We start from the raw sequence: 27,672 nt of genomic DNA, 5'->3' as shown, positions 1-27,672 counted from the left end.
CATCACCAACTAAACCATTTGCGGCGGCAAATAACTGCACAGCATCACTGTCGTTCAAGGAGTCGAGGATTTCTTTCAATAGACTGCTGTCTGCCATATTCTAAATTCAGAATATTTATAAATGTAAAGCATGCTTCAAAATTCTAAAAAATTAATACTGATTTGTAAAACTTTATTACATCATAACTTATTCAATTAAATTTAATGATGTCCTTAATTTATTCATTTTACTACACTTTAAAAAAAGAAAAACAAAGCCTGTTTGAACTTAAGGTAGCTATCTACATCGAATTTTTACCTCATGACTTGTTGCAGTAATTTTAGGTAACCTTGACTCCCTGTTCAAAGGCGGACTGTTGCTTTCAATTATTTTATATGAATTGTTTGGTAATTTTTGAGAAAAAAATGGAAAAATCGGTTTGACTGAAAACGAGAGGTGATAGAGTTTTAAAATTGCTTCTAAAAATTGTATATTATAAGGTTTATCAATAATTTAAAAGTGGCGATAAAGACTTTGTATTTTTTATAATAAAAAATAATTATTAAAAATTAGAAACAAATTTTCTTAATATTTTTTTTTTTAATTTGAAAACCAAGTCATTTCCAGCCATTGAGTATAAGAAAAACATATTTTGAAAAGATATTGGAAAAAAATAGAAAAAAATAAAGCTAAAAAAGCCTACTTTCAAAGTAGACACTAACCTGATCGGAATTAAATTAGGGAAAAAAAGGAAATATTCTTCATTTTTTTTTTTTATTGTTATGACGCTAATAACTAATTAAACCCTTTGTAAATTGAATGAACTTATCAATAATTAAGAAGTTTGGTGGTAAAGCTTCATTCATTTTCGTGCCAGTAGGTTTTTTTAATAATTAAGATCAGGATCAGGCAAATTTTAATCGGGATCGGTTTGATCTTGAAAATTAGCAATTTTTCCTTAAATATTTTTAATTTTTTCCAATTTCTTTCTAAAATATGGTTTATATATATTAGTTTTACTTGATAGAAACATGTCTAAAATATTTTGACCATAGGTTTAAAAAATATTTTTAAAATGCACTAATTTTACAAATATTTTTTTTATTTAAAAAAACATATATCTCATTTTACTTTTATAGTTATGCTTTATTTATATTTCATAATTTTTAGAGGAAACTTGAAACTCTATCACCTTTCATTTTCAGTAAAAACTATTTTTCCATTTTCTCTCTTAATTGCTAAAAAATTCATATGAAATAATTGAAGGCAACTGTCCATCTTTGAACAGGGAAATCAAGGTTACCTAACAATATTGCGACAAGTCATGAAGTAAAAATTTGATGTAGAGAGCTACCTTAAATTTATTTCAATTCAAAACAATAAAAAAAAAAGCAAAATAGAATACTTTTTATTAACAAAATTCCTGTAATATAGATTTTAAGTATTTCTTAATACTTAACATATTTTTAAGAAATGACATTAGGGAAAAAACAAAGTAAACAAAAATACTGGTCTAATGACAAAAATCTTTAAATAGCACTAAACATGTTTAATATTAACCTTGTACAAACTTTTTCTTTAAGACAACTTTTATATCAATAAATTCAATTTCTAGCTTCACAAATGTTCAAAAATATTTAAAACCCACATTGTATATCAGGTAAATAATATTAAGGATTGTAATCTATAAATATTGGATATTAAATATTATTCTATAGGAATACGTTCTACACCAATTAACCCTAATGTCATAACTTAAACATCACAATTATAATAAGCAAATGATCAATGTTAGGTGTAAATCACAATTATCAGTTTTAAAAAAATAAAAAAGCTTAAACATCATTTAACATCAATTGCGCATGGCAAAAATCACCAAATAATCACTGTCATGTGTAAATCATAATACTAATCAACAAATAAAGACAGGAGTTAAAATTTTCCTTTCATCAGTATTCAAGTAAAAGACAAACTGTCGCATAAAATAAAAATTAAAAAAAAATACAAAAAAAAACATAAAAAGCAACCCTAGGAAAACACAACAGAAAAAATAACGAGTCAATGTCCTTAATTAAACAATACCATTGTACTACATGTACATTCATTAAAAAAATTACTTGATACAACGTCATCAAAATTTCAAATTTTCATACTTCATAAAAGTACAGACTATACATTCATCAAAATATTAAATCTTACTGACTTTCAAACATTAGTTTCTTTCTTGCTGTTTTGCTTCTAGTAGTTGGTCCCTGCTGTGGAGCGGGGGCGTGTTGTCCTTGCTGAGGAGCGGGGGCTTGTTATGCCGGTTGAACAGCGGGGGCTTGTTGTCCTGGCTGGGGAGCGGGGGCTTGTTGTGCCGGTTGAACAGCGGGGGCTTGTTGTCCTGGCTGAGGAACGGGGGCTTGTTGTGCCGGTTGAACAGCGGGGGCTTGTTGTCCTGGCTGGGGAGCGGGGGCTTGTTGTGCCGGTTGAACAGCGGGGGCTTGTTGTCCTGGCTGAGGAGCGGGGGCTTGTTGTCCTGGCTGAGGAGCGGGGGCTTGTTGTGCCGGTTGAACAGCGGGGGCTTGTTGTCCTGGCTGAGGAGCGGGGGCTTGTTGTGCCGGTTGAACAGCGGGGGCTTGTTGTCCTGGCTGAGGAACGGGGGCTTGTTGTGCCGGTTGAACAGCGGGGGCTTGTTGTCCTGGCTGGGGAGCGGGGGCGTGTTGTCCTTGCTGAGCGGCTTGTTGTCTAGGTTGTTGAGGTGTGTCTGTGTCTGCTGAAGTTGTGTATGATGATGGTGACAACAAATGTATATCCGAAATGTTAAGTTCCGGGCAGCAGCGATTTATCAAAAACTTTACAAGTTTCCTCAGCCCAAAAAATATGATTAATGATGTAACTGCAACTGCCCAAGCCAGAAATCCTAAATAAAAAAAAATAGAGTAGATATACATGCATGAACTATCAACAGAGTATTTAAATTCTAGCACAATTTAAGTAATTTATACTTCCGTACATTTATAAAGCGAGTTTTTCCTAATTTTTTCGTTGATCTAATTTTTGTATAATCCTTAATTGTTTCTTTTAAAACAAACACATTGTTAACAAATGCTTTTTTTTTTTACACCATATTGAAATAATATGACTAATACCAGTTCCCACATCACTTAGTGATTGTTGAATTCTGTGCCAACTTGTGGGGGGCTCAGATGTAGCTCTATATCCCTCAGCAACAGATGTAGGTTCCTCGGCTACAGATGTAGGTCCCTTGGTTACAGATGTAGGTCCCTCAGTTACAGATGTAGGTCCTTCAGCTACAGATGTAGGTCCCTCAGCTACAAGTTAAGTTGGTAGATTTTCAGTAGCGTTGTCATTACTATTGTGGGAAGAGGTTTTATATATGAAAGAGAAAATATGTCATCTTTTGATTTGTTCGAATATTTATACTTCTGTACATTTTATAAAGCGAGTTTTTCCTAATTTGTTCGTTGATCTATTTTTTGTATAATCCTTGTTTCTTTTAAAACAAACACATTGTTAACAATTGCTTTTTTTACCATATTGAAATAATATGACTAATACCAGTTCCCACATCACTGAGTGACAATTGAATTCTGTGCCAAAATGTGGGGGCTCGTCTTTCGGCTACAGATGTAGGTCCCTCGGCTACAGATGTAGGTCCTTCAGTTACAGATGTAGGTCCCTCAGTTACAGATGTAGGTGCCTCAGTTACAGATGATTCCTTGTGATATACTTTAAATGTGAAGTAAAATAAAAATTTAAAAAATAATTGATACAAACATTTTCCTCAGACCACTTAAAAATCGAGTTTTACGGACACAGCCTTTTTAGTCCAAAATTCCTGTAGGAGCTGGCACGATAAAGAACCCCTTTTGATAAATATTCTTTAAAACAGAAGCACTACTCTAAGTTCCTATATGTAGATTTGAGGATTTACATTAAAAGAAATCTGAATAGCAATTGAATAAACTCATTTTTCCTAACCTTTGTATTTGTGCATTAAAACCAGAAAATGTTGTTATTTTTAATTTCTACTGTACTGCTATAGCTGTCCGATGCTTGGTAAATATTGTCCGATCCATGGTGAAATAGTTCAACACCTCAATAATTTGCTTTATTTTCTACATTTTTAACAATTTTACAAATTTTTCTCCAATATTTAAGCAAGGGGAAAACCTGTAACTTTTAAAACAAGTTTTATTTATATTTGGATGATATTTTATTCGCGAACAAAGGGAAAAATCCAAAGGTGTCCGATGCATGGTGAAATCACCCTATAGTTTATGTATACACAGTAGATATTTACCCCCAGGCTACTCTATATAGCTACATTAACCATACACAGAAAAAATATCTTTGTGAAACGGATTGGGGCTAATGTACTTATAAAATATACATTGTTCTTTTAATATTTAAAGGAAGGTATTCACACGTTTTCTTACAAAATTGCGTGAAATACATGACATGTACAAGGCAAATTGAATCACAGAATTACAGAAACTGTAACTACCGGAAATATATTTTTTAAAAAAGAACGACTTGTGAGATGACCCCTCCCCTTCTTTTTATCATTTACTACATAAACACATTCCATAGTAAAGATACAACGATTTGATTGGCTGATTAAATCACGTGTTCTAATTTTTCTCACGATAATTTTAAAGTCTACGAATCGTTCCCTATAAGCCCCCTCCTTTTAAAAATCACTCAAAATTACCAGACCAGTCCATATTAAGACAATTCACGACTTACAGGTCATAAATGAGAAATTAAAGGGTCAAAACATTTTAATTTGAACCACCCCCCCTTACCCATATTCCGCAATGTATAGATATGTACATAATTTACTTACCGAATTCATGATCATGGCATTGAGTTCCATGTTTGCTCCGCACTACTGGAAACGGCGCCTTTCCGTTGACGACAATGGTTACATCGCACTTTGCAACCCGAATTTCGCGTATCTGGACATTGACATCGACGGCAACACAGTTGCTTTGTACGTAGAGAGCGCAATTGACCAAACCATGACTGGACGGACATCTCGGACATCTAGTTTCAACACATGTGTAGAACTCAATAATGACAATGAATATTATGCATATCAGCCTAGCTGCTGCATGTGATGTTCGCTTCCCTCCTTCCATCTTAACATCAACGGCGCGAATTCTGCACGGACTTTTCAACGTCATCATCATCATGTGACCTTTAGGCCACCCTGATTTCGCGCGATTTGTCTAATAACGCCCTTATAAGCATTTTAACTGATTACAAATCAAAATAAGGGAAACAGATACTGAGGGAACTAAAAACAATGGTTCTCGTATGTAGGGATAATTATATTTATTTAGTGTTGAAAGAGTTTCAAAGCATTTGTGTGTTAAACAATCTCACACATTTACATGCGAGACAGTGACTATAATTTTTTTAATTACTGAGGCCCTGTGAATTATACAATTACTATATTATAAGCCTTAATTTGTTATTTTCCTTTACAAGTATGCGTTTACATACACGAATAAGTCAGGTTTCTTGCATGTGTAGGTTTCTTGCATTTATCAAAGGTAAATTTTAAATATCGACTAAATGCGCTACAGTGTTGAAAGCTTTCTTGTAGGTTTATCAGTAAAATAGAAAAAAATATTTGTTCACAACAAACTATTTGGAAGTAATTTCATTGTCACTTAATATCGGTGGGTATAAATAATTTACAGCGGATTTTTTTTTTTTTTTTTGGGGGGGGGGGGGTTAAATATCACCCTTTAATGTAGTGTACATGTACATTCTCTCACTTCATAAAACAAAAATCAAATAAATTTTTAAGTAATGATAATTATCCTACATGCAGTTGATTTCTTTTTTTTTTTCAAATTAGAGCAATATTAATGGTTATTTAAACTTTACTGTAAAAAAAAAAGACTAAATATGATAAACATTCTCTTAAATAGTTTAATAAAGATGCTACATTGGATTGAAACGAGGTAACTTAAATTGCTTTTTTTTTTAAACTTACAATACCCGTGTTTACAGGTGTAGAAAAAATAGAGCAACTATGAATTAATTAACACAATATCACTTAATCAGAGACCCTAGGGTAATGCGCAGATCACTCCTGTCCCGTGTATCGCGCAGATATGTCACGACACAGCGGTGTTTTTAAAAAGGGAATATAATTCAGTTAATGGGGTAGAGCATCTACGTCATTATCGTGATGTACTTTTTCTTTGACCCGTCAAATCCTTTAACTCGTACCCACGAAGAAAGCGCTGATTGGGGTGGTAAACATTCCCAACCCGCTTAATTTTTTTGTTTTATTTCCTCATTCCCTCACCGAATTTTTCATTCAAGACATATAAATACAACGGAGTTTTGCTTAACGTTATTATCTTGAGAAAATGGCTGAAGAATATCTACAGTTTCTGTAAGTAATTTTTTTTAGATAATCGTTTCAAAATTAAATAAAGCTAGTGAAATAATAACTTATCAAATTTTAAGAGAACAAATTTTGGTATACTAACTTTTAAAGGAATCTGTTCATAATTTTTCTCTCACTTCATAACACAAAAATCAAATAAATTTTTAAGTAATGTTCATTTTCCCTTATCCTACAGTTGTTTTATTTTTTTTTCAAATTAAAGCAATATTAATGGTTATTTAAACTTTACTGAAAAAGGTCTAAATTTGATATATCTATAAGTTTTTTTAATATAATAAACTTGTCATCAAATCATTTATGGGTTGCACACAAACTTTCTATATTGACAGCGAAGCGACTAGCTCAGCAAAATCGTTTGACGAGTTCGAACAAATTTGGATGAAAATGGGGGATGAGTTAGAAATGGAGGGCCTGGCAAAGCGGTGAGTTGAACAGATTTTGATAGAGTTATCTTTCTTTGGCTTGATTTTAATATGTCTACTTTCATACAAATATTAATGTGTTAAGTGGAATCAGAAAGTGTGTTATATTTTTTAAAGGCCTTCCACTCCTACCCCAGAAAGTAAGAAAAATCAGAAAGCAGAAACCGACAGTACATCACACGTCCCTTTTGAAGGGTACGTATTAGAATAATATTTTTCTCGATCATCGTAGCACTACTTGTAGTATTTAAAAATGAATAAGTTTCGATCAAACTCATCAGAGTAAATGGATTATTATATGTCATTTTAATGTAATTTCAAAAGTATTGTCGTGTCTTAGGATTCAGTAATAAATTTTTGACACTTGATTTATCCCAGCTATTCCCCAGCTCACGACTCCAACAGTCTGTCCAAGTGGTCGGAATGCCAGTTCAACGCCAAAGTGGAGGACTCAATATTAACAAACTTAAGGTGATGATTATAAACACTTTAATTTGTTAATGATATTTTATATTCGTTATTGAACTATTTTTGAATGCTTAATCACCTCAATTCGATCAGTAGCAATATTGAATTATAATATTTTTTATTATAATTAATGTTAATTTATTTACGAAGGTTAAATATGAGTTCTTAAGAATTGCAAATCAATATCACGGAATGTGAGATGTACATTAATTGAACACTCTGTAAGGTATATTTTTCATATTTCATCAACAGGCGAACAAACCCGGGAAAAATTCGTAAACTTGAGAAAAGAATGAGAGAACCAGAATTTAAACCACAGTTCGACCTTTTAGGAACCCTATTGACTAGGGTGATGTCTGATTGTGAACAAATTCAAATTATCTTCAACTTTGTTGAAGATAAACTGAACAAAGTAGACAACCACACTAAAAGGGTTAAGTTCACAACTCTTTAGTTTTTGATTGTTAGTGTACTGTTTACTGTTATATATTCTCGGTGAACGATTTTCGATAACAACTTGTGACTTGCACTTTGTCATGATGTTTATGCATACTAAGCCATTTAAATTTGTACATGTATAGCATCACATTTTGTATTGTTTTGTAATGAATGACATTCTTCTGGACACTTGTATTATGTGTATGATCAGTGACACTGAGAACATTATGTACATCGGTCATATATATAACTGTTTAAAACACATTAATTATATTATTATAAAAAAAGATAATGTTTAAATTGTATATTTATGTATATTGAAATACCCCCGGGACCCTTGATTGAGAAATAAAATATCTTGTATCTTGTACTATCTCTGTTGTCTCTGGGTCTCCTGATAACAAAAAGATATAGAGAATCTCAAAACTTTGTAAAAAGTATAACGATAGTTTACTTACTGTATAAGGTTGAGGAATGGTGCTACCTCTGATGCAAAAAACAAAAGTGAAGTGAAGGAATGCTTCGAATTTTGCACCTTTTATACTGAATATTAAAGGACTGGCCCTACGAAAAACTGCGTTATAAAACCATGCCTGGAAACAATATTTTGGTAATTCTAACTTTAGCAATACTTTACACTGTTGCTGTGGTTACAGATGACTAAGGTGACCCTAATAGTAGATATTAATTGTAGATATTTATGGTATTATCCTTCAACGGTTGCTATGCGAACTAAGGTGACCCTGATAGTATATATTTATAGTATCATTCTTCAATTGTTGCTATGCTAAGTCCTTGACTGTAGACTACCCCCTGACTGTAGACTACCCCCTGGGGAAAACCATGACGTCATCCCTGGGGAAAACCCATGACGTCATCCTGACTGCAGAGTGACTGCACTCTGTCCCCCTTACTACTAAGGAATGGTAAAATCCAAAACGGCTGAGGCTGAGAAGTGTTGTGAAAAAGGAATAATGCCATAATAATAAGATAATTTTTGTGAAACAAGTTAATAGGTATGAGATGATTAAATTTTTTTAACATAGTAATGACTCATAGTTTGAAAATTATATTTTAAGAGAGAAAACATCATTTTTACCAAAAGAACAAGTGAAAAGCTGTCATTGTGTCAGCAAACCGGGTTTTCTTTTATGTGAACTGTATCTTTAATCCATGTCAACCCGTATCCAGTGAAATGGAGTACCCTATATGCAACATTTTGCCAAAAATGACTAAGTTTAAAGGCTAGTATTTTTTCATTAATTATCAGAAATCAAAATCCTAACAATATGCACACCTCTGATATATATACAATTGATCTGCGAAACAACAACTTCCTATCTTGAAAACTGTAGGAGGAGTTATCCGTACAATGAGGGTACCCTATATGCAATATTTTGCCAAAAAATGATTAAGTTCAAAAGCTGGTTTCTTTTCATAAATTATCAGAAATTAAAATCCTAGCAATATGCACACCTCTGATATATGTACAATAGATCTGCAAAAGAACAACTTCCTATCTTGAAAACTGTAGGAGGAGTTATCCGTACAATGAGGGTTCCCTTTTGGCAGCCGCCCGCCCGCCATTTTCACCATTTTAATAACCGGATTTTTCCGTTGGAAATCCCCTGAGCATTGACACACAGTTAGGAATGCAGCGTTTCGTTGTTATGAATATTCAAAAGTAAAGGGTTTGTAAAATTCAAAAATTGGTTTACAAGAAGATGTGTTCTCCATTTGTTTTTGTACTTGACACAATACCTTACATATTCGTTCAGGTAAACACAATACTATTACTCCTCAGCAGGTGTACATTGTACTTACTATCGATAAATGTTATTGGTATATTAAAGTACATGTTAAAAACACATTAACCTTTGTATTTATTTATCTATTCTTGTGTTTAAAACATTCATTTACACACTAGATCAAACATATTCGTTCAGGTTCAATACTGTTGTATTTAATATCTATAAATGTTATTGTCTAAAGGTCAATGTTGAAAAACAAATTAACCTATGTATTTATTTTTTCAATCTTGTTTTTAAACATTAATTTATACACTAGGTAAAAATAAAATGAGATATAACTTGTTGAAGACATGTAATGGTTGGAAACAGCTCTCTCTCTCTCTGTTAGTCTGTCATTCCCTGTCGACGTGGCTTAAAATAGTGAACAAACAACAGGTAACCTCATTAACATAGGACAGTCATTGACATTGGTAATTATTCATCAACGGAGGCTCACTAAAGGTGAAATACATTCAATTGCACGCATTGATAGTTATATATATGCTTTCAAAAATTAATAGATTATTCATATTATTTTTATTATTATTATTTTTTTAATATTAGATTATTGATATTTTAATAAAATTCTAATTAAGGTCCGACATCTTATCGGAAATTACAAAGTTTACCGCTAAAACTCCTTTTTTAGTTTTTTATAAAAGCACTAAATCATTTCTTACATAATTCATTCGATGGAAAAACATGACCCTATGCACGGGTTAACAAATCTGCGAAGCCCTCTTGTGCTAAAAGTTAAACAAGTAATAGCTTTCCAAAAAGCTTGCCTGACTAAACAAAATCATTCAATCGAAGCATGCACGTTTCAGTTAGCCTATCTTATTAGAAATGAATTTTAATTTTCGCTGCTGATCATAAATCTATGATCGGAACTTGCAAATTGACGAAATGTCAGTCTTCTGCGATCTAGAACATGTGCATATATATCACTTGAAATTCATTTATTTTATTTATTCAATTAAATGCATGTAAGCTTGAAAGCTGAAGAGTAAATAGTCTTTTTTTTAAAATTGTAATTGTTATAATAAGATGCAAAATCAACTAGAAGGCATTTTTAAAAAATGTCAACCATATGAAATATGAAAGGGTATACTAACACGTGTTGTTTTGAATTTGTGTGGGCAGCTTCATCAAAATCATATTGACAAGCAAGTGTTAATAGGCGAAAGTCTATAATTTTCTATTATAAATTCTGTGGAAAATAGATTCATCAAGTTATGGACAAACGACAGACCATGCAGTTTAAAAGGAAAACAACATAACTGCAGATGTGTTTTATTGACCCAAAAGAAAACAGACCAGAATAAAACTTAACACATACTGTTCAAATCTAAATACTAAATGTTTAATCAAATTTAATAGTTTATCAAACGCTTTACATGTGTATATCAACTGCTTGCAAAATAAAAACTCTTAAAGCAATCATTAAATAGATAGTTTTGTCACAAAACTGAACATTAAGCTATTGAAAACTCAACATACACATACTGTACAGTCATTATTTTATGAGAGTACTTAATTCAACAATCCCGTCATTTTGAATCAAATCGCGGGAATATAAAATCGCGAATATTGAATTTTTATCCTAATTCTTATAGTACTCAACTCCCATAAAATTAAAGCAATATTTTAAAATCTGCAAGGGGAGTTTCTCGTGATTTTACGCCGATATAAATCGTTATGATTAATTAGGAATCTACAGTATTTATTTGGTCGGAAAAAGAATCATTAAATAAAAGATATCGGCAATAATAATTAGACAGAGTATCCAAGCACTTCAACTTCACAAAGAGTGAGATACTCTGTGATTATCAAGATCTTTACAAATCTCCCCTGTGGTAATGTCGGACAGTCGATTACGACCAGCTGTGACAAAGTACCGGGACCAGCAAAGAAACCACAGGGAGTGTTGACATCTGATTCTGTCAGCCCTACAGTGACGGTGACATTCCGCAGACGGTCTGACACATCTAAGTAAAAAAAAACAACATATATTAATGTGAAACTATTAACTAATAATTCGAAAACATGCATAGATTTCATTTTTTCTTATATATTTTGTATTTTTTTCTCCTTGCTAAAAATTAAATTAATTAAAAAAATAATTACTTTTTTCTCATTATTTCTGAGGATTAGTCTAGCCCCCTACTTTCAATTTGCTTCCGACGCCAGTGTACTTTCGTTTATATTTCTTATTAATTAACATTTAAACCTGTTAATTCCCAAATATTCAGAGTACATTACCTGGGCTGCGTTAAAGATCGTAGCTGCTAGCCTAGCCGCTAGGTCGTAGATATCGAGATATATTGGACAGACGGCTACGTTAGCCGCTAGGTCTCAGATTTGAAGTTGGAAATATTTAACCAAATACTAATTACATCGACATAATTTGTTAATTTCAAGCGAAATATACATACTAAAATTCATTTTCACTTAAAGGATGAATAAAATATCACTAAATACATATATTTCATGTCTGTTACAAAGTGGTAACTAAGGTGGCCATCTTGAATTTGATGCTTAGCATAAAATATTTAGGCTATGAATATCTACCTAGCGGATACGCTAGCTTATCGTTCATCTACGTAGACCTACGTAACAGCTACGATCTTGGACGCAACCCAGGCTCTTTTCGGAACTAGAATACTTCGAATTTTTCTTAAAATAGCATGTAAAATGCATTTGAATGCTCATAAATAAAGCCATACTTTACATTTTCAATTAAACACTTTTTATCTAAATAAAAAAAATAATCATATAACATAAAAATAAAATTACCAAGTGGAAATGTTCATTGTGCCAAATAAGATAAGGAAAACTGAGACAAAGTATATATTTAAAATGAACAAAAATATGGTTCAACATATTGAGCATTATATGATAATAATATGTAGGTTTTGATTCCTGCGCTTGCGCGGGGTATCATCTAGTTTCAATAATAAAACATAATTTTATTAAATCCAATTCCCGGTTGAACAAGATTATCAATTGTGTTTTTGTTTACATACAAATCAACACCATGTGCTGTCGATAATGATCGAGCAAACCAGCTGCATATTCATGTTTTCTTATTGATATAAAATCACTAGATATCTTTATCGCTTACATTGTTTTGGGGAGATCGTACCCGATAACAATAAATTTACGTATTTTATACTGTATTCTACCGCCAATTCTTGATTTAGCAAACTTATGCTGATGCAATAAGTTGTCAATAACCAGGGAGGCAAAATTGGTTTTTTGTACACAATTCAGCTGAATAAATGGAACAAATACTGTTGAAACTTTTTAAAAGAACTCATTTCTTATGCGCATTTAGAAGGCGATGAAGAAGAAATATCTGACACTTGCCAATCCAGGTGATCGACAGTAGACTGCCGAGTATTAGTTCAACGCCTAAAAAACTGAATTCATAAATATGTAGACTATAAAGAGCTCTATAAAAGTTAAATAGTTCATGTTCCTCCGGATATTAGTGTTGACTGTAATGTTGGGTCAAAATGGTCAGTTATGTGAATGCATATACCATTTAAAAATTATCTTCTCTACTTCCAAGAATTCATGATTACTAAACTCATTAAAATGTAGACCAGGAAGCTTACTACCAAAATTGTATATTTTATGTCCTAGGGGGTATGGGTTTCGACTTTAGGGGTGGGGTGGATGTATAGTGTTGATTCATATAATGTTTAAAACTCATCTGCTCTACTCCCACACATCTGTTATATCGTTGACACCTCTGCTAGGCCTTGCATTGGGTAAACATGCGAAACAGTCGTCAACACATGAGGCCTATGGGGCTTAATATGCAGTAGACGGCAACAGAGGTACGCACATTTACCAAAACAAGTGTACACACACAGCGGTTGGCGAAACAAATCCCTGGTGGAGGGTCGATCTACTGACTGTTTGTTCAATCAAATCTGTCAGAATACTTAACAGAGGAATAGACCATGTAGGAGGTAAGTGTACCAAATGGATACAATGTGGTTTTATTTATTTTGCAGTAATGGTCTATCATTTCCACAAAATCATTGAATCTATAGCGCATAGGTAAACGTTATCATTTACTTTCTTGTTTTCTTTGAAGGAAGAATTTTATTACTTATCAAGTTTAATTTGTCTCAAATGTGTTCGTTGTGAAGTGATTCATATTCTTATATAACACGCATAATAGTAATGATGAGAAAATAAATTATTAAAATTTGAAAAATGCATTTCTTGAAATGTTACATGTAGTTCTGTTATTTATTTTTATAATGTTTTTTCACTATTCTAGATTTTTCAAACCGGCTACGAGATGTAACCGTCACTGTAGGGCTGACTGAATCAGACGTCAATACTCGCTGGCCCCGGTACTGCGTCACAGCTGGTCGTCATCGACTGTCCGATGTTACCACGGGGGAGATTCGTAAAGATATCAAAGACAACCTCGGTTCTCACTCTTTGTGAAGTTGACGTGTTCGGTGTAGCTGTTTCATTACCATAATTATTTATGTTTGAAGGTACACACCTGTAATTGTTTTTACTATATACATGTAACACAATAGAGGTAAACAAAAAGTTTTAAAATCAGTTTGTATTTCTCTTGACAAGATGTTCGGAGGAAATGTTATTTGCTACCTATCACATCAGCTGACACCAAACAAGAGGCACATGATGCGGCACTTTCTCAAAATATCTAACTACAAACCTCAAAACGACTTGTTTTCCGTGTATTTGTAACAGACGTCACACTCCAAAGAAAGCTGATTTCCTGTGTTAAAATACAGCATGAAAATTTGTATTTACAAAGCAAGAAAAGTTATTGTAAAAGTCATATTTACATTGTCTTTAATTGCCTTTACTCCTATTTACTTAAAAAAAGGAAAATATGGTAAATGTGATCTTTACTCATATTTACATGATGGTAAATGTGATCTTTACTCATATTTACATAAAAGTAAATGTTTGTAATGGCTCACTTTACAACATCTTTACAGATTGTGTAAAACGTACATTTACCGAAAGTAAATATTCTTTTACAACAGTGAAGTTCATCTTTAACAATGCCTTTATAAGCATGTAATTACAAGTAAAATTATTTTTACTGAACATTGAAGGTTCTAAATATTAACCATTACAAAACTATTACTTCTAATCAATGCAAGTAAAGTTGATATTTACTTGAAACTAAAGGTATATATATTTACAAATTTTATGGATTTTCATAATTTACTTAATATGTTTTTGTAGCTTTATTCCGACTTTGAAAAAAATCAGACTAAACGTTGTGTGAAGAAATTATTTATTCATAGAAACAACAATAATATTTATCAATATATTCATAATTAAAAACACTTTAATCTTCATTTAAAACCCACGAATGAGTTGGGTCAACATTGGGTGGCTCTTGATTTTTGACGGAGCCCCTTGTTCTTTTATCCAACAGCCGCTTGCTGCGTGGAGGGCATGTCTCTAGAAACTTTTTGTCCAGGCTATCTGTAATTATTCTCCATTCCTTACTCTCCCATGAATAAGGATGGGACAGGAAGCCATTGTCCACCTCTTCATCACTGCTCATGTATTTGTGGGCCTCTGGGAGCTGCAGAAATTGATAAACTTTGGTCTTCTTTTCCTTTGACCAGCCAGACTTTTTTTCTATCATTACTTTTCTTCTTTTTAATTTCTAAAATAAGAAAAAAAAAACATATAATAAATTTCCTTTCAAAAAAGACTTAAAAGTATGTTGTGACAAAGTTAAAATAAAAAAGTTGTTTCCCATGATGCAACTGACCCATTGTGAAAATAAGGGGTAATTTTCTTTTTAGTAAAAATGGTCTTATAGATATCCTTTCAAAACATAGGAATAATAATAATCATTCTTTGGCACTAATATTTATCTGTTCTCACCTCTTTCTTTCTTTCGTACGTCGCCTATCTCTTTTTGTGAATTTCTGTTTTATTCTTCGTCTGCCTGTTTGCTGCCTCTTTTTAGGAAGTGAAGTATTGTTTAATGGCAGCTAAAAATATCAAATTAAAATATAGTGAAGATTATAAATTAAAGTTATTGTTGCAGGCATCCCCACTGTGTTAAATTCCTTACATGAATAATAAGAATACACCTTATTACTTCCTAAAGAACTCTTCCTTCACTAAAGGATTTGTAAACATTAAATTAGAAATATAATTCATTTCACTATATGATATGGCATATGAAAGGAATGAAGCTGTATACATAAAATCTTTAAAAAGTTCATTTGAATTTTTTTTTACCATTTATCACTTCAATTTTCTCCTCAGGAGCTATGCCCTGAACACTTTTTTTATAGTCTGTCAACACCAAATTCTCTTCATCCATGAATCTACAAACATTAAAATCTATTAATAAAATATGCTCTGCACAAGTTGATTAATTATTGTTGTGGTTTAAACCAATTTATCATAGGCGTGTCGGATCGGGGGTTGGGGTTAGGGGGTTCCTAAATTTACATTAAAAAGATTGAAATATTAATATAGTGATATTGAAAATGGAGTCATATGTATACTACGGATTAGGATTAATTAATTAAGAATTGAAGATCAGGGTTTTCATGTAATTCTCTCTCTCTCTCTCTCTCTCTCTCTCTCTCTCTCTCACACACACACACACACACACACACACACATACGTGTATGACGTGGCAACTGAACACCTTAACTTCCCACATGCAAATGGACACTTCTTGAAAAATGGAGTTAGAGGGAAGAAATGTTCATTTTTTCACTAGAAATAACAACTAATAATGGTATTAGACCTAATATGTATCAAAAAAGGTTTATTTCGATCCTTGATTTTTCACATACCAAATGAACACTTAACTCATACACAACCAAGCGAACACTTTCATTTACACTCTATCCATTGAACACTTCTAAAGCACACAGTCAACTGAGCACGTCTGGCACACACAGTCATTTCAACACGTTCAACACACACAGCAAACTAAACACATTTAGCACACACAGTATCAACTGAACCCTTCTAAAGCACACAGTCAACTGAGCACGCCTGACACACACTGACATCTGAACACATTTAGCACACACAGTCAACTAATCACTTTCTTTCGAAGACTTATGATATTACAGGTATCTGCGGCTGAAATCCATCTTTTTAAAAAATATATTTTCTGACCTTGACCTTTTGACTTCAAAAACAATAGGGGTCTTCTTATAATTTCAATGAAATGCTCAGAGAATCTTTACTATACTTCCTGGAAATAAGTGTTCCAACAAACAGAATGACAGTCGAATGGAAAGAAAAATGAATGAAACCATTGAAATTGCAATGTTGCAGCATGCTGTCAAAAAAGGTAACGTTATGGGGTATATAAAATCCTCTAAACAGCTTGACAGGGTGGGGTGTTTGACTTTGAACAATGCCTTTTCATACATACTGTAGATACCTAAACTTTCTATTTTATACTTTAGGGGAGTCATGCTTAATAATGCTCATGCCAATAAAAAGTAACATACAGTACAGGTAACATATATTTATTTATAATTATTATGCAATTTTGGGACATTCAAATGATGCATACATTTCCACAACAAAATTTAATTTTTGAATGACCAAGTTCTGAGGTACAAAGTAATACATTTCATGCATATACTGTGTACAATATATAGTCTATATACTTTGACTTCCCTTTACACCCAGTTCCTCAGTTATGTCCACTCTGGGATCTAACAATAAAGGTCAGACTCTGAAGCTTGATCTTTGATTTTCTTGAATATTACATGCATTTGCAAAGAAAATTATAAGAATCTTCGTATTACAGTCCTTAATTTTTTTAAATATCATGAGATATTCCATTATACAACTTTTTATACATGTAATTATACTTAACAAAAAAAATTATACCATAGGTAAAAATTGTACATTTTGTCTCTCTCTCTGTGCATCAAATTATCTATTTTTTGAAATTAGTTCAATGAACATTTATTAATCTTATATATCTTCAACATCAAAACTTGTAATATTAACATGTACATTATTGACTCTTTATTCCACTGCAATCCAAGAACCATTTTATTTCATCAAAGCATTAGCATATAAATCGGAAAAAGAATGAGGTTTGATAACATTTAAAATAGTGATGTGAAATAATACATAAATTTAACATTAATGAGGAAAGTTAACATTTTTACATGTACATTTACATGTAATGTGAGATAATTATAAACCCATTCAAAAGTGGTATCAAGAGACATCCCACAAAAATTTTATTAATTTCCAAAACAATATAGTTACAATGCTAGTTTTCCCATGTATCACCTAATGGAAATCTAATAAGAAAATTTTAATCAAGTTAATCCATCAATTTCAGTTCTACGTAAAAAGAGACACAGGTTGACAATATACTCTGGTACCTTAACTTTCATCAATATAAACAGCTTCTATACAAACATGTATTTTCCTTGGAAAAGGAAAAAACATTTCTGATAATTCCCCAATGACAAATTTTCACATTGAAAGTGCTGATCAATTTATCAACCTGCACAAAAAATACAAGCAATGAGAATAAATTTTTATGTCTCAGCATATGTCTTAAAAAGTGTCTAATATCTCACTGATATCTGAATTCACAAAAAAATATGTCTAAAAATGATGCTAAAATGTCCGAAGTGCAATACCTTTTTGTGACATTTTGAAAATTGAAATTTTTTTTTAAGATCTGTGAATAAATAATAATAGTTTATGTTGAAAATAAAGACTTCCCAGATGATATTCAAAATATAATGCTTTAAATGTAGACTGTAGGAACTTTTTTGACCAAGCTGTGGTTATACCTTGTCAGGAGTTCAACAGAAACAAGAGTCCCGTGGGCCACATCGCTCAAAGGGGGTTGGGGCGTTATGATTTGAATTAACTTGAATCTACACTAACTAAGAAGTGGTTCTTGAGAAGATTTTAAAACATGATACCAAATTTTTACTATTTCTTAAGTATCTCCTCTTGAAAGAGGGTGTGGCCCTTCACTTGAACAAAATTGAATCCCCTTTACATAGGATGCTTTGTGGCAAGTTTGGTTAAAATTGGCCCAGTGGTTCTAAAGAAGAAGTTGAAAATGTGAAAAGTTTAAACAGACAGACACTGGACAAAATGTGATCAGAAAAGCCCACTAGAGCTTTCAGCTCAGGTTAGTTAAAAATGTAGTGTGGCCAGAAAAAACATCAATTTTAAAAATCTGAAAGACATTCAAATCAAAAAAGAATTTTTGAAGTGTAAACCAACTTGATTTTTTTATTTTAGAAAATAAAGACACAAAGAACATTTTTACCAAATAGATTTATCAATTAGAGGGTGTGTGTGTGTTTCAGGTATATATCTGTACAGTCAATATTTTTTACTTCCCCCTATGGTACATGTTTTCTCTTCTTAGAAGAAATCATATTTTTCACAGCAAATTTCATTTTACTCTAGTGAAATTTTTTCAAAGATGGCTCTTTTTGTTGAGCATTCAAACAATCTATTTGACCTGGAGTTTTGTTTCTTCTAATGAACGAACTGAACTGCTTCTCTAACGCCCTATTCTCCTCGGCTGTCCATACATGTCTTTCAACTACAATGATAGAACCAGCATGACATCAAAGTAAAGAAAGATAAATTAATGAAACTATCTTCATACTTTTATGTCTTGATTTTTTAAGTCTCTAGATAATCTAAATTCAAAGGCCTGATAGGCCTATCGCATTGAATGCAGGGCATATTAAGTTGCCATAACACCTCAAATTTTTGATTGGTGGCTTCAATTTCTCTAGAAGTCGCCAAATTGGCGACTATTTTAAACTGAATTGACTATCACCAAATTCTGGAACTACAAACATTTTCACCAGTTTTTTTGTACCTGAAGAGGTGAAAAGAAGTTAAAAAGCTGTACACATATTGAGTTTTCTTTGTCCCCTTTATTAGTTTTTTCAGTCACACAAATGCAAATGAAATTTCACTTTGCATCAGTGCACCCAGAGCTCATGTAGACCAGATAATACAATAGCTGCCCCAGGTAATTGTTGGCTCCACAGGTAATTGTTGGCTCCACAAAATTGACAGTTGTGAAATGCTGCATTAGCCGAGGGTCATGAATTGAACATACTTGAATCTACACTATGTAATGACAGGTTTCACAAAAGTTTCTTTCTGTCCCAATGGTTCTTCTCTAAAAGATTTTTGAAAGATGACACCAATTGTTCACCAATTCTTAATTATCACCCCTTGCAAGAGGGCATGGTCCTTTATTTGAACAAACTTGAATCCCTTTATCCCAGAATGATTTATGGCATTAAGTTTGGTTGAAATTGGCCCAGTGGTTCTTGCCAAGTTGAAAATGTGAAAAGTTTACAGGACAAAATGTGATCAGCAAAGCAAATTCTAGATAAGTTTGCAATTACTTACCTTCGAAAGTAATATCTTTCAAACTTTTTCCATGGAACTTTCCAACGACATTGCATTCTTGCATGACCATAAGTTTGGCAATATCAAGTCGTTCTATTAGTCCTGATGTGCTGCGATAGTGCAACTCGTGAACTTCCATGGTGTGCCCCATATGTCTACTCAAGTATTTAAGTTCATGATCCTTGAGCCCAATAACCTAATAAAGACAAAGTACATTACACCTAGTATAAAGCAAGAATGGAAACTTAATTAAAGTAACTATCAATATGGAAGAATAGATAGTTAAACATGTCCTACTGTCAAATTGTAAAATTAGGAGTTAATGTATGTAACTTGAAAAACTAGAAAAGAGATAGAAAGAAAAATATCTAACAAAGAATGGGACCAAAAAATTGAGGAGTAAGTAGGATTCAAGTTTCACTCAACCCCGACTTTTCCTTTCATATATAGTGTCACTGCCCAAACTAAAAGAAACTAACAAATCTTCATGGTCTTCTAGAATTTAGAAATGTCAAAATTCCCAACCAAAAGTGGAACCAATTAGCACCTGCAATAGTAACAGTTAAACTTGAAGAGTTCCTAGCAATGCAAAAATAAAACTGATATTTTTTTCTCGATTGGGCTATCATTTTACTTACTTTTAACAAAAGAAAATTGAACAAAATTGCAATGCATTACTTCAAACTGATGCACACTGGCTTGAGAACTTATTTAAGTTTTATAAGGCCTTACTTCATTTTTCATCTAATTAATTTACAGAAGATTAAACAATCATTTGCTCTTGGAGACAGTAACATCCCAAAACAAATTACAATGGGCCACTAAGTAGAAAGTCCAAATACTTACTTGGGCAATAGTGGCACAATATTTCCTAAGGTTTGTAGCGTATATTCTATCAGGAAATTTCAAAGAACGGCACTCTGTTCGTATTTCCTCCAGACCCAGACCAGCCCTAACAACATCTACAGCTGAAATATGACGATGAAATAAACTGTTGTGAAACATTTAAAAATCAAATACCCATAATTAAATAACACGAGAAATTTTTTAAAATATGTATGGGTATATAACTGTGAGATGAACATTGTTGCTTCTAAAACAAATTACAAAATATCTCTCAGTTAAGTGTTAAGGATAAAAGAAAGCCCTCTTCATCCCCAATTTAAGGGTCAGCCCTTTTTTCTGAAGTCGAACAAAAGCTTTTTCTAGAAAAACAAATTCTGTATTATATTCAGCATCTTTGCTAGCCAAGGGTTTCTAATCTGCACCACTCCTCACAAACCCTTGGCATATCGTGCTATCAAAAGTTGGGATGTTTTGGTCACATGATCTCCCAACCTATTTAAAAATCAGATGCCATACTTTAAACGTGACTGGTGCAGTAATGGTAGCCTCAATTGATATCAGGGTTCTCCTTAATATCACAAGTAGCAGGGGAATTAGAGTGAAGTAGGAGGCACCATAGGTGAGCGCCAAAGGCGCGAGCCTGCTAGGGGGGTCCGGGGGCATAACCTCCTTAACTAGGCACGATCTCATTGCAAACAACAAGCATATTTTCCGTCCAATTTTAGAAAGGAGCCAAGACCTTGACTTAATATTTGACAATGAAATACAGCCTGAAAATGGAGACATATCGCTTTTCAAAATATTTCATTTATTTGATTTTATAAGATAAAGGATCAAACTTTGGACTTCATTGCTTACCAAAATTGTCACAGTGATATTTACAAGCAAATAAATTAATTTCCTTTTGACAAATTGATTTCAATTCTTTCAAGAATTAGTTTTTTAATTTCTTTTTTCAATTGGAATTTCATTCATACATGTTTTATGACATCTTACCAGTATTTGCGAACAGAAAAGGGTTTCCGTCTCTTATTCCTGCCTTTTTTCTAATTTCTTTACTGGCAAGATAATTCATTGCAGGGATAACCTCCTTCGGACAAATAACCGGTACATTGTACTCTGGTCCCATTCTGGCAAGAAGAGGCAACCAATTAAATTTTTTTCCAAATCATTGAAAAATGACTGCTAAAACTGCTCATTAAAAAATTAATGTGAATGCAAAACAAAATGCTAATGCATGGCACTATTCAATTAGTCTTCACAGCCTGAACTGTTATAGGACAAAACAAAAAAGGTTCAACGGAGTGGAGTACTTCTTGACAAAGAGCAGATAATTTAACTTAATGCAACTCATCTTATAGTATTAAACATATTTCAAAAATTTCCATGTACTTCACATGCTCAATGACGTTAATTTCAATTTTTTTTTTGTTGATGGGTTTTGGGTGGGGTGGTGATGTTGATTAAGGACAGTGGTTTGGATACATGTATGTCAATCAAAGAAACAAATTATACAATATACATTATAAGCCATAAATTGGACAAAGGCCTTTCAAATCTAAAGGGTTATATGTTTTAGTTACTTAATGGCACTATTTATACATGTTTTTAAGAATTGATTTTTTAAATTGAATAAAAAATTATTTAAAACTGCATTATCATAGTGCTTCTTTCAAAAAAAGCTTAAAACTAAATTTATAGAGCTCGAAATGCATTTTTTTCTAATGAATTCATATAATGTTTTCACTGATTATAGAAATCCAGGTGAACACAGGTAAATTTTACCTTAAGAGGACCCCTTTATAGCCCAAAATAATTAGATGTGTGTTTTGGCAAGTAGCCATTCGAGAAATTAACCATATTAACAGTTAAGGTGGAATAAAATGGAATCAAAAGATTAAAATTGGTTAAAGTACTTATATCAGCAATAACAATTAAACAAAATAGATAAATTGTTATTTCAAGAAAGTGAATAGATATTTGCCCTATATTTTTGCAAATCAGGATGAATCTACATACTAATTTTATGTAGCCTGACAGGCTTAAAATACCGGTATATAAATACTATTGTATCTGAACAAATATTTAACATTGTCTCCAGGATAAAGCTCACCTTTCCCCGTATCTCCACCAATTCCTGATTGTCAAGCATTTCCTTCTCAAACTTGCTAAGTTGTTCTCTAAGAGAGAGATCGGTTGCACTGACTTCCTTTGATCGATTTCTGTAACACTGCAAGCTAAAAAGAAAAGCAAAGACCTGCATTTAGTCTTAACCTTTTCTATACAGTAACATATACAATGCTCTATGAAAAGGAGCCATAAATACTGTTAAAGTGGTTATTTACATTTGTGGTTGAGTACATGTGTGTGTTTAATACGCGAATTAGCGATTCATTACTCAAGGGTTTGAATTTTTTATCACACGCGCAGGGATATTTTATGCGGATTTAACATAATCGTGCAACTTTTGTAAATTTCCCCCACGCATAAACAACCACTTTTAAGATTTGACATCATGGTTTTAAAAACCTCATTTTTTGGGTTAAAAATGGGAGTTCAAAACTTGTCTTACCTCAGAGCTTCTAATTCTCCAGGTCTCCTGCGGTTATACAAGATAAGGCGTGCTTCCACTAGCATCACAATGCGTCTGAACATCATACCACTAACAGCAGTGTAAGATAGATCTACAAATTCCAAATTTTCTACTAAATAAGATGAAAGTTTCATTATGTCTTCGGGGTAAGGGAGCTCTTTCTTCTGATTAAACATTCGCTCCGACAGAGTACTTCTTGCAACTTTGTTAACTTTGTAACCCCATTCTTTACTCATAAGATACATAAATGCTTCTCCCTCTTTCTTCATTTCTTTGTTTTTTGTTTTGATAGAAATTCCTACTTTTGAGGATGCCATCCTCATAAGGTCAAACCCAGACTTAATTGCTGTGCTAGGATGCTGGAGTTCATCCTCTTCATGTTCGGTACTATTGCAAATTTGAAGAGCTACTTCTGCCACATTATCAAAGTTTTCAGGGCTAAGCATCTCACTCATTGAAACGTCCATTCTTTTCACCAAATTTCTAAAGGCTAAAAGAAGCCGTGCTGCTAGCCTCATATGAAAACTAGAATAGTTTTTTCTTTTTCTTTTATTATCAATGTTTTTCATGAACCAAACGTCTCCCAATGCAAGGATGAGTGGATCATTCATACAGATCTCTGCAAATTTGTCTCTTTTCATTGAAGGTAACACTTCTTTCTCAATCCGTTTAGAACCTGTTGTCTTCACTTTTCCTGTAAGGATTCCAATTTGTATAATTGTAGAACCTTTGTGATAGTCTGTACTTTTCACTGGACATGTTTTCTGATGATTACTGATAGAAGAATTCAGTACCATCCACTCTTTACATTTAGGACATGGACCATACTCTTCAAAGTTAAAGGTAACAAGCCTTCTTCTTGGCAAGAGAAGCTCACCTTCTTTATGCCTGAGAACTTTCATATTATGATGGTGGTCTCCCAAGTTTCTAAGAAGTTTCATTTCTGAATTCAGCCTTTTCTCCAACTTATCAATTTTCTCCTGATTAGTTTCTTTCATCTTTTGGTCTTTGAGTTCTTTTATAGCCTTTACCTTGGTGTGGTTTACATGTCTACGTTCTAGATGACTTTGTATATTGGTGAACAATTCATGACAGTATAAACAGGCATGAACACAATCATATACCCTATTGTGCTTGGATTTTGCATTGTCTTTTTTCAATCCCTTAATAAAAACATTTGGGAACTTTTTGTCAAATAAACAGTCTTTTTCATCAAGTTTTCTTTTGCACGGTGGGTTGTCACAATCTAAATCTCTTTCATCAAGAGCCTCACAATCCTCTGGTTTGGGAGAGTCGACGTCATCTGGACCTGCTTGGAGTTCCGGACAACTGTGGTCATCGGGCTGGAGTTGGGGATAGTCAACATCACCCATACACGATTCAACTTCAACATCGTTCATCAAGTTGCTGCTGCTTTCATCATCCAAAATGCTTGACTCACTGTCACTTTCATCTTCGGTCTCTACAATATAGTCGGGATCATTAAGATCTTCACAATCCTCTGGATAGTCGACGTCATCTGAACTGGCAAGGCCTTGCGGACAGCTGTGGTCATCGGGCTGGAGTTGGGGATTGTCAACTTCACCTGGACCTGCTTGGAGTTCCAGAAAGCTATGGTCAGTGGGTTGGAGTTGGGGATTGTCGATATCACCTGGACCTGCTTGGAGTTCTGCACAACTGTGGTCATCAGGCTGGAGTTGGGGATAGTCAACGTCACCTGGACCTGCTTGGAGTTTTAGACAGCTATGGTCAGTGGGTTGGAGTTGGGGATTGTCGATATCACCTGCACCTGCTTGGAGTTCTGCACAACTGTGGTCATCAGGCTGGAGTTGGGGATAGTCAACATCACCTGGACCTGCTTGGAGTTCTGAACTGTTGTGGTCATCGGGTTGGAGTTGGGGATAGTCGACATCACTTGGAACTGCTTGGAGTTCTGTACAACTGTGATCAACAGGCTGTAGTTCGGGATAGCCAACATCACCCTGATATGATTCAACTACAACATCGTTCATTAAGTTGCTGCTGCTCTTATCATCCAAAATGCTTGATTCCCTGTCACTTTCATCTTTGGTCTCTTCATCTTCGGTCTCTACAATAAAGTCAGGATCATCAAGATCCTCACAATCCTCTGGATAGTCGATGTCACCTGAACCTACTTGGCGTTCCGAACAGCTGTGGTCATCGGGCTGGAGTTGAGGATATTCAACATCACCCAGACCTACTTGGCTTTCCAGACAGGTGTGGTCATCGGGCTGGAGTTGGGGATTGTCAACGTCACTTGGACCTGCTCGGAGTTCTGGTTCTGGACAGCTGTGGTCATAGGGCTGGAGTTGGGGATAGTCAACGTCACCTGGACCTGCTTGGAGTTCCAGACAGCTATGGTTAGTGGGTTGGAGTTGGGGGTTGTCGACATCACCTGGACCTGCTTTGCTTTCCAGACAGCTGTGGTCATCGGGCTGGAGTTGGTGATAGTCGACGTCACCCGGACCTGCTTGGAGTTCCATACAGCTATGGTTAGTGGGTTGGAGTTGGGGATAGTCGACATCACTTGGACCTGCTTGGAGTTCTGGACAGCTGTGGTCATCAAGCTGGTGTTCAGGGTAGCCAACATCACCCGGACATGATTCAACTACAACATCGTTCATCAAGTTGCTGCTGCTTTCATCATACAAAATGCTCGATTCACTGTCACTTTCATCTTCGGTCTCTACAATAGAGTCGGGATCATCAAGATCCTCACAATCCCCTGGATAGTCGACATCACCTGGATCTGCTTGAAGTTCTGGACAACTGTGGTCATCGGGCTGGAGTTGGAGAAAGTAAACATCACCCGGACATGATTCAACTACAACATCGTTCATCAAGTTCCTGCTGCCTTCATCATCCAAAATGCTTGATTCACTGTCACTTTTATCTTCGGTCTCTTCATCTTCAGTCATCAAGTTGCTGCTGCTTTCATCATCCAAAATGCTCAAATCACTGTCACTTTCATATTCAGTCTCTACAATAGAGTCGGGATCATCAAGATCCTCACAATCCCCTGGATAGTCGACATCACCTGGATCTGCTTGAAGTTCTGGACAACTGTGGTCATCGGGCTGGAGTTGGAGAAAGTAAACATCACCCGGACATGATTCAACTACAACATCGTTCCTGCTGCCTTCATCATCCAAAATGCTTGATTCACTGTCACCTTCATCTTCGGTCTCTTTATCTTCAGACATCAAGCTGCTGCTGCTTTCATCATCCAATATGCTTGATTCACTGTCACTTTCATCTTCAGTCTCTTCATCTTCAGTCTTTACAATATAGTTTAGATCATCAAGATCCTCACAATCCTCTGAATAGTCTACGTCACCTGGACCTGCATGGCGTTCTAGACAGCTGTGGTCATCAGGATGGAGTTGGGGATAGTCAATGCCACCTGGACCTGCTTGGAGCTCCAGACATCTGTGATCAGTGGGATGGAGTTTGGGATAGTCGACGTCACCTGGACCTCCTTGGCATTCCTGATAGCTGTGGTCACTAGGATGGAGTTGGGGACAGTCAATGTCACCTAGACTTGCTTGGCGTTCCAGACAGCTGTGGTCATCAGGCTGGAGTTGGGGATAGTCTACTTCATCCGGATCTGCTTGGAGTTCTGGTTCTGAACAGCTGTGGTCATCGGGCCGGAGTTGGGGATAGTCAACACCACCTGGACCTGCTTGGAGTTCTGGTTCTGAACAGTTGTGGTTATCGGACTGAAATTGACATCTGTGATCAGTGGGCTGGAGTTGGGGATAATTGACGTCACCTGGACCTACTTGGAGTTCCAGACAGCTATGGTCAGTGGGTTGGAGTTGGGGATAGTCTACGTCACCTGGACCTACTTGGGGTTCCGGACAACTGTAGTCATTGGGCTGGTGTTGGAGATAGTTGATGTCACTCAGACCTTCTTGGCATTCTGAACAACTGTGGTCATCAGGTTGGAGTTGGGGATAGTCTACATCACCCAGACCTGCTTGGATTTCCATACAGCTGTGGTCTTTGGGCTGTAAATGGGGACAGTCGACATCACCCGAACCTTGGACCTTCAAAAATATATAAAATTTAAGTCTTTTTATTATATAAATGCATTATATCAGCCCAGTAAATATAACTAAGGGGAAAATTGCCCATTATTCTTTTAAATATTCCTATCTTCTGCTCAGTATTTTTTGTTTTGCTAATACAAATTACACACAGTTTCATTCAAAGTAATTTTGCTTTATTCAACTTAATAG

At 34.3% G+C, this 27,672-nt stretch overlaps 2 protein-coding genes across 10 annotated transcripts in view; both read right to left on the bottom strand.

Annotated features, from left to right (window-relative positions):
* Positions 1 to 2,280: 2,280 nt before the first annotated feature.
* Positions 2,281 to 5,615, bottom strand: LOC117686208 (fibrous sheath CABYR-binding protein). The gene is made up of 4 exons (XM_034460911.2): positions 4,836 to 5,615; positions 3,545 to 3,715; positions 3,115 to 3,297; positions 2,281 to 2,885 (listed from the first exon to the last, which is right to left on the bottom strand). The coding sequence occupies exons 1-4, from the start codon at positions 5,182 to 5,184 to the stop codon at positions 2,281 to 2,283; spliced, it is 1,308 nt and encodes a 435-aa protein (XP_034316802.2). The 5' UTR covers positions 5,185 to 5,615.
* A 14,359-nt stretch (positions 5,616 to 19,974) lies between these two features.
* Positions 19,975 to 27,672, bottom strand: part of LOC117681475 (uncharacterized) — a 47,257-nt gene continuing 39,559 nt past the window's right edge. For all 9 annotated transcript variants that reach the window (XM_066081160.1, XM_066081000.1, XM_066081277.1 and 6 more), the window contains 5 exons: positions 23,390 to 27,480; positions 22,931 to 23,054; positions 21,814 to 21,947; positions 20,818 to 20,939; positions 19,975 to 20,167 (listed from right to left, as the gene is read on the bottom strand). In XM_066081160.1, the coding sequence (XP_065937232.1) occupies positions 21,873 to 21,947; positions 22,931 to 23,054; positions 23,390 to 27,480 (4,290 nt within the window). In that variant the 3' untranslated portion in view covers positions 19,975 to 20,167; positions 20,818 to 20,939; positions 21,814 to 21,872. The remainder of the gene's footprint in view (positions 20,168 to 20,817; positions 20,940 to 21,813; positions 21,948 to 22,930; positions 23,055 to 23,389; positions 27,481 to 27,672) is intronic.

This window comes from Magallana gigas, chromosome 1, assembly GCF_963853765.1.
Source record: "Magallana gigas chromosome 1, xbMagGiga1.1, whole genome shotgun sequence".
Taxonomy (NCBI): Eukaryota; Metazoa; Mollusca; class Bivalvia; order Ostreida; family Ostreidae; genus Magallana; species Magallana gigas.
Note: the sequence above shows the minus strand (reverse complement) of the source record. Positions and strands in the feature narration are given on the sequence as shown.

What these genes read in the sequence shown, in the direction of transcription:
- LOC117686208 (XM_034460911.2), bottom strand. Translation starts at nt 5,184, where the DNA reads ATGATGATGATGACGTTGAAAAGTCCGTGCAGAATTCGCGCCGTTGAT. An exon ending in ACTCAGTGATGTGGGAACTG is followed by an intron (nt 3,298 to 3,544) that starts GTATTAGTCATA and finishes CTTAACTTGTAG; the next exon opens with CTGAGGGACCTACATCTGTA. An exon ending in ACTAAGTGATGTGGGAACTG is followed by an intron (nt 2,886 to 3,114) that starts GTATTAGTCATA and finishes TTTTTTATTTAG; the next exon opens with GATTTCTGGCTTGGGCAGTT.